At 35.2% G+C, this 12340-nt stretch overlaps 2 protein-coding genes across 2 annotated transcripts; both read right to left on the reverse strand.

Annotated features, from left to right (window-relative positions):
* LOC132610797 (germin-like protein subfamily 1 member 17) lies at positions 1 to 1657 on the reverse strand. Its single transcript, XM_060325195.1, has 2 exons — positions 1377 to 1657; positions 1 to 727 (listed from the first exon to the last, which is right to left on the reverse strand). The coding sequence occupies exons 1-2, from the start codon at positions 1504 to 1506 to the stop codon at positions 165 to 167; spliced, it is 693 nt and encodes a 230-aa protein (XP_060181178.1). The 5' UTR covers positions 1507 to 1657; the 3' UTR covers positions 1 to 164.
* A 3573-nt stretch (positions 1658 to 5230) lies between these two features.
* On the reverse strand, positions 5231 to 11635 carry LOC132610610 (uncharacterized). The gene is made up of 6 exons (XM_060324929.1): positions 11357 to 11635; positions 7027 to 7170; positions 6317 to 6384; positions 6115 to 6165; positions 5969 to 6028; positions 5231 to 5827 (listed from the first exon to the last, which is right to left on the reverse strand). The coding sequence occupies exons 1-6, from the start codon at positions 11484 to 11486 to the stop codon at positions 5531 to 5533; spliced, it is 750 nt and encodes a 249-aa protein (XP_060180912.1). The 5' UTR covers positions 11487 to 11635; the 3' UTR covers positions 5231 to 5530.
* Positions 11636 to 12340: the final 705 nt, after the last annotated feature.

The following is a 12340-nucleotide window of genomic DNA, read 5'->3' on the forward strand; positions in this document are numbered from 1 at the left end:
TTTTAAAAGAACGTCACCAAATTTTATTTCCTTTTGTTAAAGAACATTACCATGTTACAGAAAAAATAAAATAGCAACTATGAACTAACCAGAACTTGTCTCCTTAATTCAAGAGAGTTGCTAAAGTTGTAACTCATAAAACATTTTCACCATTTGCTCAAAAACTAGGCAGTCCATTTGAACTGTGCTCGAAGATGCTTGATCACTTTCTTATCCAATTGGAAACCTTTGACAAGAACATCCTCAAGAATTGGTGGATTTGACCCAAAGAGTTGATAAGCAATCATATGCACTCCAGGATTTTGGCTGTTGAAACAACTCAAATGCGTTGCGTTGGTGGTTCCCAAATTGTATTGAATGTGAATCATACTTTGCGGGATCACGAAAACATCCCCTGGATTCAAGATTTTCGCGAATAGCCTCGATTTGAAGGGATTCCCTGGATCAGGAACAACAAATCCAACATAGATAGTCCCTTCCAGTACGAGTATTAGCTCAGTTGCTCGAGGATGAATATGAGGTGAGACTAGTCCAAACGGTTCAAGATCAGCACGAGCAATGGAAATACCAAGAGTGTTGAGTCCTGGCATTCGAGCTACATTTAACACATTCACAGCAAAGCCAAGATTTGTTGGTGTTGGCATTCCACTTTCATTGAAACCTGAAGCAAAGAAATCATTTGCAGTGGCTAACTTTGGGTCTTTGCAGAACTTTCCATTCACAAACACTGCACATGATTGGAACAGAACAAGATTAGGAACATAACTTAGACATAGATTTAGCTTTGAATCAAACAATTTAGAGAAGAATCTCAGTTCAATGTGAAAAACTATTTATACAATCAGATCACATTTAATGTAATTACAGGTAAATCTCAATGACAAACATTAATTGGTAACAGTGGAAATAGAAAAAAAAAAAAAAAAAAAGGAAATGGCAATGAACAACTTCTATTGCTAAACGACAAAAAGCCGTTGCTAATCAGGAACAGATGTAGCTTGATGTTACCGGGTTCATTTGAACCCAGTAATTTCGACGGAGAGCCTAGATTTATGTGAAAAATCCACTAAAATTGCAATAAATAGTAGATATGAACTCATAATTTTAGAATATAATAAGTTCAATGCTAAAAATCTTAGAAGTTGAACTCGTAAAGCTTCAAGTCCTGGATCCGCATTGCTAATCCTATTTAACAATGGATTATCAAAAAATCCTATCAGCTACGGTCTATTTGGCGAAAGGTTAATGACGAACTTTGTAACTACATCCTGTATATTTGAGGTGATTAGTGTATATAACTTAAATACTACAGAGAAATTGTTGAAGTTATTATTTAGAAAAGGGAAAAGAAAATTAAAGATCGATGAGTGAGTTACCAGAATGGTTGGAATCTTGAACTGCAACACATAGATCCTGAAGAGGGTCAAGATCATAGGCAGAAACTGAGGAAGAAAAGCAAGCAGTGATGACTATAGTAATTACTACAATCAAGAAGGCCTTTGTCATTTTGTTATGATATTTGGCTACTAATCACAATCCACTTAAGAGATCTTGGAATTGTTTGTAGTAGAAATCTGACTTATGTAGTTGGATTATACTTGTAGTAGTACAGCAAAAGCAGTCAACATTAGTGCCAACTTTCAAGAATATAATACTCTTGATTTCCTTTTTATGTTTTCAAGAAAGTGGTCAACATCACCGTGTCTTTTTCGCATGATATAGATTTTCTTCTTCATAATCTACTTTTGTGGCTTAAAAAGAACAACGAAATGGGCAGTAGGGTAGTATGACTTCAGAGACATAAAAATATTTTGCTGACAAAAAATGTTTTAGTGACTTAGTACACATGTTCTTATCAGATTCTACATGTGTCATGTGATCACTTTAGCCAAAGTTTTTATATTAAAATAATTGAATATAACGTGATTCGCAGAAAATTATCGATATTTAATCTCGTAATGAAATATCTAATATCTAATGCAGATCCAACCATGTTGTTGAATATTCAGCAACCAAGACCATAATATGTTTGAATTGTCATAACCAGTATGTATGACATAGTAATGGACGCCATAACACACAATCTTCTGCCTTTATCAGTAGGAAAACAGGGGTCCTCTTTACCTAATAAATTAAGGGAAAAGGAGAAATTTTATTTTCTACGAGCCACAACTATCACGTGGCAGACAATACTTGCGTGAGATTCCATTTGTATTTCGCCAAGTGGATCTGGATCCCACTCTCAAGCAATTCCATCATTTATTTAAGACAATTTAAATTCGTCAATTACTTTCAATAAAAAAAAAAAAAACGGGACAGAAAGTTAAAAATATCATTAACCTTGATAAATAAATAAGTTTTTGACATTATTTCTATGAAATCCAGCAACAAAAACAATCATAAAGATGAAATTTTGAGTTAGGTAAAGCATGGGATTTCGTTTTTAGCTAGGCAAAGCATGTTATTCAAGGATATCGATGTGCTGCGGCTGTTTCATTGTGATTTTCTTTTATGACAATGCCAAAACTCTAGAATAAGAAAATATAACTGACGAGCCTAAATGGAAAACATTCTTAACCAGTTGAATAAAATTGAGGGAGAGAAATGGAGAAGCAAAAAAGCATCTAAGATTTGCAGAGGATCTAAGATCCAGATTTACAGCAAAAAAAGGGTCCAAATGTCAACCAATGAATTGCTAAAACTATCTTTCATTACAATTTTAGATCATTTATGTCCATTCCATTATGAAAGTTAACCATATAACCTTTCTTTGACGGAACCCCAAATTAATTCAAATAATTCGATTTCACAAAAAATAACTCACTTTCATATTTTCTTGGATCCCAAGCTCCATCTCCCAAGCTCCATCTCCAACCAACCACTTCTCCCATTTCCTTTCCCACCACCACCGACGGCTGCCGCCACATCTTCACTACCTGTTATCGCTACTACAAAGTCCGACAATTTGATCACAACACGAACATTTGCAGTATTCTCCGGCAAGCTCTATGGATTCCGGACTGCTGGCTATTTTGTGATTCTAATTTTGCACCATTTTGGTTTTTCTCCGGCGAGTCTCACCTTTTCCGGCGTTCATTTATTTATGCTCTGTTTTGACATTATCAGATAAAGAACAATGGGTTATTTTAGGAGGTGTGTCGGGGCGGCCAAATATTGAAGTCGGTTATTTTTTGTGTAATCTAATTATTTGAATACAAATGAAGAATATATTTGTTAACTTTCATAACGGCAGAGTTATAAATGATCCAAAATTGTAATAATCTTAGTCATTAAAATAAAATAAAGGAATATTTTTGACCCATTTTCCCTAAATTAATGTCATATCTAGATCTTACAGGATGGTTAAAAAAACACAAAAAGATAGTTTTACTTCGACATCCATCTAAGATTACTTATGAAAGCCTAGTACGGAGCAAAACAGTAAAATATACATATATCTAGCTGGATTTTCAATTACTTATCCTTTAGAAGTCACCGACAGAGCTATCTGGTCTGGATTATAAATTTGGAAAAAAAGAATTTTAGGTGAGGTAGCCCCCACTAGCTCTCATCAATTTAATATCCAGCTTTTAATTTGTTGCAGCAATGATTATGTTTATCACATGAAATGCCATGGACATGGCCCCTCTAAGTGAAGATTTTGGTATAGGGGTAGGTGATTAGTCCATTACATTTATGGTTATTAGCAAGTGTTGAAAATGTTTCAATCATTTAGAGAATGGAGCAGCACAAACATGTAAGCAGCACAAACATGTAAATTTGGTGCTCAATATGGTGTGTAATAGTCTTCAAGATGGTCAAGAAATTAATTTTTAAGGTAGGGGTCCAGGCCAAACCCCTCGCCACCCCAAGGCGGAGTTAATTAAAAAAAAATGATCAAGAAATGCTAAATGTCTCGGTGGGCAGTGCTACCTCCAAGTGTGTTGATGGGAGATAACAAGTATCATATAATACTTGCGGCGCATACAAGTTAGCCCAAAGAACACCTCATCAACAAAATAAAAAAAGGAAGCAAATGTCTCGACTCTCATGGATAATTGGTAGAACATGGTACAAGGTAATAGTTCAAGGTCATTTTCCATAAGCTTTCCAAATAAATGTATTTTCTATTACAGCAATTTGGTCTTTTATTAGGACCAAAAATGATTTTATTTAACCATCCAAACATATTATTATTACATGATTAGACATACTCCAAGTTCAGGAGCTTATGTTTTAGGTATGAAATCCAGTGTGACTCATGCTCATGTTGCTTCTGTCCTTCTTGCAAGTTTGGTGCTGGTTCCATGGCAATGTTGTCATTCATATGCTGCATATCATGCTCTGCTAGCTCAAAGTCTGGTGGTGCTGGTTCCATGGCTATGTGATCTTTCCTGTTTGGCTGATTAGTGACAGAATTAAGCTCATGTTTGGTATGTTGGTAGTGTTGATCAGCAAATGAAAAGGTGGTAAGGACCATTAGTCCAAGGGACATGACTAGCAAGCATTTGGAGGTGTACATCTTTGCAATGCTATTGTGTTTGTTAAACTAAGTTCAGTGTGATCTTTTTCTTATAGTTTCTTGCCTTTACAGGAACATGAAATGCGTGTGATATTTTGTTTCCTCATATTAGGGAAGCATTATATGGATGTGAGAACCATTAGGCGTAAGGACGGAAAATACTTATCCACAACCAGAGTTTACACCAAATTACCATGCAATTTAACCATATGAGTCACAATTTAAGTGAGAGTACGCACCACTTAACCATGGTAAGTGATAAAAGTTTATATTCAAGACGCATAAAAGTTTATATTCAAGACGCATCCCTTACCTCCATATACTTGGTGTAAACACCAGTTAGAGAAAATTTTGTCTGCACAAAGACTATAGTAGAGCTTTATTGAGAAAACTCAAAAGAAAATTTTCCTATGATAATTATTGAGAAAATAACTAGAGCTTAAGAAATCGTAGGGCATTCTTGGTATATATTAAGAAATACTGACTAAACTTTGAAATATCAATGCACCAACCCATAGTTATCCACAATGATTTTGTTGTTACTAAAATTTCAAAGTTGTGGCCAGAGACCAGTAGTATGACTTTTCGTTTGATAGCTCAATATTGACTAGAGATATTTATCAAAAAACAGAACAAAACAAAGACTGTGGTTATGAGAGCAGCACGTGTTTAGAAAATAACTCTCACCAATTGCATGTCACTCAAAGAAACTGGAAGCTACTTGCATTTTCATTTCTCATAACTTGCACATGGTACTCCTAAGGAGACCAGAAGCAGAAAAGAACATGATACACATGACATGAGAATTTGGCTAGCAGTTTTACACAAACACAATATGATACACGAGAGCAACTTGACTAGCAGTTTACACATCATAATTTCAAAATGAAATTAAAATCACAACAGCAAAGCCCTAACTAAATAACTAAACCCCCCAAAAGTGCATAATTATTATCGAGCATTTATTCAGTAAGAAGTTATTTGACAAGCTCTCTAGCAGCTCAATCGTCATTGAAGTCTCCTAGATTGATTTCTTGTCCTTGAGAAAGTATGTTCATCTCCTACCTCGACTGTGTTGGACTGAGAACTGCCATTCTTAGAAAACTGTGTGGCAGCTGCTCGAGCACCAGCTATTGCAGCAACAAGATTTTCAGATCGGTTTACCTCAGATGTACTGGAGCTACTTAGGGAAGAAGCAAGGGATCCTGGTTTCAAAGAGAACGGATCTCGTGGATTTGGAAGGGGAAATTTTACAGGGAGTGGGGGCGCAACTGGAGAAATACCTCGGATTGCAGCTTCATATATCTAGAGAACAAATTCAAATGGGAAAGTTAGAGATGCAACGTAACAATAAAATGAGCTTAAATGAGGATCAGCTTCAATTGGAAATGTGTCTAAAAGCATATATAACGGGGAAAGACAATAAAGTTTCTCAAATCTTAATACCTTTCTTTCTAAGTTATAAACACCTTGGAAGCCTCGCATCTCAAATGGTATGATAAGTTTCTGCATGATTTAAAAGGAAAATAATAATTCTTTTGCAGGAGATAATACGAAGATAAAAGATAATGCCTCCCAAATAACCAATGTACCTGTGGCTGCTCACAAAGCCAGCAAAACTTTGTTTGCCCCTCTAGCCTCACCTGCAAGCAAAAAGCATCAAAATAAAATAAGAACATATATCAAACAACAAGACCGAAATACTTGAGAAATAAACTACATCAATTTCTTGAGAATCTGGTACTGAGAAATAAACTGCATCAATGCATATGAAATAAGGGACTTGAAGCTCACCCCTTCGGGAATCTGATCCCAGTTGACTAGCTCGTCACATGTGACACATCCAACTACTTCAACGCAACCTGTACAAACGAAAAGTTTTAAAAGACTTTTGAATGAAAATCAAGTACAAGTATTCTCAACATTGAAGAAAACATAAAAGTGATCTCAACTTAAGTCAAAATGCAGATGCAGAAAGTTAGGTATCTTTTAGATGAAACCAACTAACCAAAAATCTGGACAGAAACATGTCTCTGCCAATTTCAGATTTATCTGACTAAAATTGGTGAACTTAGTATGACATAAGAAAAAACCATGAAAATGCATTTAACGAGGGTGACTAGATACCACATGGTTCATAAATATCAATTGTGGAAAAGAAAAAGAAAATTCCCATATTATATCCGACAAAAATTAGCACCGGATATCAAAGAGAAGCTAAGCTTCTAACGCGGAATGAAGTACATAACGACACCCCAATGATGAGTAAGTTAAAAACTGGAACTAATTGCCAGAATCATGTCAGCCATAAAATAAGTTGTCATTGTGTTTGTACCCCTCAAGCATGAGTTATACCTGCACTTCAATGGTCTGTTTAAGAAAATAAGATATCTTAAGTATAGGAATCTTATCCAACTTTTTGTTCCACTCAAAGTAATTTTAGTTGCAAACCAGAGGAAAAGAATTAATTATCTTGCAAAATTATGTTGCAAGGAATTAGTCACCTAGAAGTCTTGAGGTTGGATAATGCTCGGGAAACTTGAGATCCGTTATGCCATTCACTGCATAGATTTCCCTGTAGAAGTCCTCCATTGCTTTGATAGTTTCTGGTTCTGGGATCTTACTAGCAGCATGAATCCAAAGTCGACCTTCATGAAAGAAAGAAAAACATTATAGTTAGTTAAGAAAAACATTATAATTAGTTGATCAGGAAATGAATTACAATAAGAAACAGGAAATTGTAAGATTACTCGTACAAGTAAGTGAGAAAGGGATAGTAGAGATACCCTCTTGTATTACTGCGTGCTGAACCTAAATTGGAGTGAACACGATCATTAAAAGAGAGAGCAACGGAGGAAATTAAGGAAAACAGAATCCTAATCGCTTTATTTTGATCTACATATTTGGCAAGATCAAAAAGATTTCGTGAATCTAAAAGGAAAAGGTGACTTTTCATTTATTCTTGAATTAGGGGGAAAATCGCTGGCAAACGATTACTTGAATGTAGGTCATGAAATAGGAATATCAAAATGAAAAATGGTTCAATCTTAACTTAGATGTAGGTCATAAAATAGGATTTCGTTGCTGAAACTAAATAATTGCTACCCACTACTATATATTTTGCTTTCCTCGGACGTTTCTTCCCTTTTCTTTGGCGAAAATGAAAATACGATAGAACTATTGGTGGCTTTTCAAGGAAAATAAAATTTTCAATGGGCGTAGTGTAGTGTGAAATTCTCACAAGCAATCAACACATTGCGTTTTACATCGAACCTTAGTAAAACTTCAATTCATATTTCCAAGAACCTATATATATATATATAGGTCATGTGTCCCAAGAATACCCCACCGTTAGGAATACATCCATTTGAATATTAAAATGTGAAGCAAATAAGGCTAGACGTGGCTATGCAACCTATACACTACCACTAGCTTCGGTGATTGAGCAGATACTTTTGGCTTTCATCTCACCTACTTTTAGCCATGCACTGCAAGTTAAAAGTTGCTCAACTCTTGACCCTCTGAAGCAAGAGCCTTTACTAGTCAAAAATGTCCCTCATCCGTCCCATTGGGCGCAGGTGGTTCTAATGCCTAGACAACATATTCTCTCTCCCTTTTATTCTCCGTTAAGTCTCCTGGTGACTTTCTCTAAAATTGCCTATTGACTTAATCCTTAAGTTGTGGGGACTCTTCATTTGTGGTGCCGCACGTCATAATCAAATATTTATACTGTGATCATTGGACTTCATTTAATGGGAGGATGATGACAACTGAAATTAGGAAAGCATTTGAAGAAGTGGCAGAATGGCAAAACTTCCAGTCAATAGACATTTCCTGATTCAGCTGATGCACAGAGAACTAAAAGATATATCTCGGTCCAACACTACCGCGTTGCACATATATTTTTGAAATCACCTTGATGAAATAATGAAGTGATATGATATTCGACTCACAAAAAAAAAAAAAGTTTTTCAGTTGTATGATTTCTGTGGAGTTGCAGTAAAGCAGGTTGGGAGGTTATCTCTTGCCCAAAGGATGAGAAGATGCATGTATAGCACTGACAACCAAACCATTGAAGGGTAATGTGTCAGCAAAAGCACTCTTGAGAACTAGGATGTTTAGCCATTCTCTACTTAGAATAGTCCACAACAAATAGTTCCAATTATAAGATCCACCTTCCAAAAATTACCAAGGACTTTTAAGAAAAGGCTGAGACTATGGCGGTCCACATGGCAGGGTTAGAGATTGGAAATTTTGCAGCCATGTCGATGGTGCCTTAGAGAGTAAAAGCATGAAGAACAAAAGAGAATTTCGATCTCATTTTATGGGCTGTATATGGATCACAAGGACAATTATGAGAAGGTCCGTGTGACATTAAGGGGATGGAGGAGGACGGGAGCACGGAGTGCAAATCTTACATCTTTATGGTTTTATTACAATTCTTCTTTTTACTACCGAGGACATGACCTTAGATAGGAGGGTTTGGAGGACCCAAATTAGGGTAGAAGGCTAGTAGATAGTCTCGTTATCCATTCTTATTAGTAGTCGCATTATTGCAATATAATTTCTTGTGCTCCGATTTCTGCTATTATCTGTTATTATCTGTTATTTCCTGTGCTTTGGTTATCCTGTGTCATCTGCTCCGATTTCTGCTATTATCGGTTATTTTCTGTGCTCTGATTATCCTGTATTATTTGTGTCGCTTGCATTATTTCATTTCCATATCGCTTTAAATCTCTTATCCGAATCTATTAACCTTATCTAACCTTATCTGACTTCTTTTTATGCTTTTATTGAGCCGGGGGTCTTTCGGAAACAGCCGTCCTACCTTGGTAGGAGTCAGGTCTGCGTACACTCTACCCTCCCCAGACCCTACGATGTGGGATTTCACTGGGTTGTTGTTGTTGTTGTTGTTGTCTTTGTTGAGAAAAGGTAAGGTATTTTTATAACAAAATTACCAAGATTGTGCACATTACATGGATATATACTATGTTGCTCGGACCCTTCACTTTTGCCGCCGTACCCGTGTCCGACACGACACGACACGGGTTTGGGTACGGAATTCGTGTCGGATCCAGTCAATAGAGATCGGATACTTTGACCGAAATTCATGACCAAATTAAAGAAAATTTTTGAGATTATGATTTCTCAAGATAACAAAAAGTAGAGATTTGAAGACATGAGATGGCATACCTTCAATATTATGTAGAAAATTTAACTAGTTTCTCGGAGCACGCAGTCTAGCACCTAGTAGAATGGAAGATTGAATCACATGTCTGGTTCAAACTACATGTAGGTGCTTCCACAAAAAGCTCTCATAATCTAGGCATATTCTTGTAGCTATATTATTAGAATTTTGAATTATTTTTGCCGAATCCCCGCACCCGTATCCGTACCCGGATCCGTACCCACGAATCTTAAAATTTAGATCATGCCGAGTCCGACCTCTAGATCCATACCCGTATCCGACACCCGCACCCGAGTCGAGTAACATAGGATATATACAGAAACCAAAGCATCATCTAGCTATGCAGGGAACAAACTTCTAACATTCATCCATTTTGTGTAGAACATTAATTTACTCCAATAATACAAAAGATGGAGATGTAAGTTCTATAGTTGCAGAAATGTTTCTATCTTCTAATCATCTATTGTTTCTCTCTTTCCAAATCACCCCGATTATGCAAAGGGAATATACAGCGTAAAGACCTACTTGTCTTCAGAACAATTAGTGCTTTCTAACATTTATAAGCTGAACGACAACGCAAACCAACAAATGCCTCACCTCTCTTCTAAACTCGACTTATGTGGGTAGATGTAGCCACAGAAATCAACCGGTACCCAAGATGAAAGTACTTCTAAGTCCTACTTGTGACACATATTAGATGCAAAGTTGTAATGGAGTTAGTGTAATTCTATTTTTGTTCTGTCTTACAGTACCTTCTTGGTACTAACTTAATGAAATTATCTTATACCTTATCAAAAGAAGCATGATAGATATTACTCCCTCTGTCCCAATTTATGTGGCACCATTTAACTAGGCACGGAGTTTAAGAAAAAAATGAAGACTTTTGAAATTTGTGGTGCAAAGCAAGTCTTAGATACTTGTGTGGTTGTAAATTAGTTAAATTGTTTTTAAATATGGAAAGGTGACATAGGAGGAGTAGATAACTATGAAGCTAAAACTTCATGTATAAGTTCTAGTTTTAGGAATATTTCATGCCTATCCTACTCTACATTCCTTTTTCCTAATCGTTTAAAAGCGCATTGATTAAAAAGGTAAATATGTCATACCCGGTACACTTGATTTTAAAATTAAAATAAATAAATTATACCATTAGATTTCTAGCCACAAAAAAAGGGTTTTTACACATCATCACAATAAAAAAGTTACTTCCCAAAGGGCGATTTTACCAAATTTAGGCAAAAAAATGTACTGTAGCTTTTACTGATATCAGTGATGAACCAAATAAAAACTGCATCTTTCCCAGTTTAGGCTAACAAAGAAGCAAAGAGTAAAGCTGTTATAAAGCTTACAACTTTAACAACACCCCCAAACCTTCTTCTGCATAGTGAACAAGCAAGAAACAAAAAACAATTAAATAAAAAGGAAACTCAAGAATTAACAAAAGGGTACCTAATTCAACTAGTCTACTAGACAATTGGATAAAGTTTACAACTTTACAACCCCACTCCCCTCTCATGCATAGTGAAAAACCAAGAAACAGGAAGAAAAAAGAAAAAAAGGGAAACTCAAGAATTAACAAAAGGGTACCTAATTCACTACAAAACAACAACAAAATTGAACTCATAAAATAAAAATAAAAAGGTTACCTCTAATAGGGGAAGGCCAAGATCTTCCTTCAATGCGTTTAATACCATAAACAAGCAAAGAAGCCCAAGGCTGATGCATTGTCAGACATGGATTTCTGTAATTTACATCACCTCTATTCCTACTTCCCATCTCTTCTGATCTTTGCTTTTTGATTAATCAGTAAAGAGAATGGAATTTTATGTCTACTTTTGTGTTCTTGCCCTATGTGAAAAGCACGTGAATCAATAACTTAAACTGCAGTCTGAGATGCACAGAATTTAAGTGTTGTAATAATAGTACAACTATGAATAGGTCAACTAGTTATTGGTGTAGCTTCTTTTGTTTTTATTTATTGATAACTTACTTTTCTAGTAAAACAGGAAAAAAAGAAAGAAAAAAAAAACTAACCAATTGCACATAGGATGAAAAGGGGTGAGTCAATGGTAAAACAAATCCCAGCACTCTGGTAAATATATCAAATTATACTATTTTATCATGATTAAATTAAAAAAATAAAATTTGAATGCATATTAATAAATTAGAGTGTGAGTTAAGACATATATCATGCATTCATTAAATAGATACATATATATCGGATCAGAGTGAGTTCTTACCAGTAAAACGATAGCTTATTCTACCCAAAAATTATAAACTTTTTATTTTTATTTTACTTATCACTCTTAGTCAAAACTATTTCAAATGTATTTCACTTGATTTTGAGGAGTATATTATTTTAAAAATATCTTATGAAACAAATGTTGTGTCAATAATTTAATATGATTTCATATTTTTTGAATTTGTAAATTTTAAAAGGTATTTAATTAAATATTACTAACTTTACACAATGCAAATAAGAAATGAATTTTTATAAGTGCAATAAATTCTAATAAGATATTTGGCTATCACGCTAGAAGTAGCCAAGAGGTGTAAAGAAGAAATCAGCTGCCATATTAATTCCTATTTTTTCTTGAATTTATTATTACGTTGACATGTTGATATGTAAA

This window comes from Lycium barbarum, chromosome 9 (genome assembly GCF_019175385.1).
Source record: "Lycium barbarum isolate Lr01 chromosome 9, ASM1917538v2, whole genome shotgun sequence".
Taxonomy (NCBI): Eukaryota; Viridiplantae; Streptophyta; class Magnoliopsida; order Solanales; family Solanaceae; genus Lycium; species Lycium barbarum.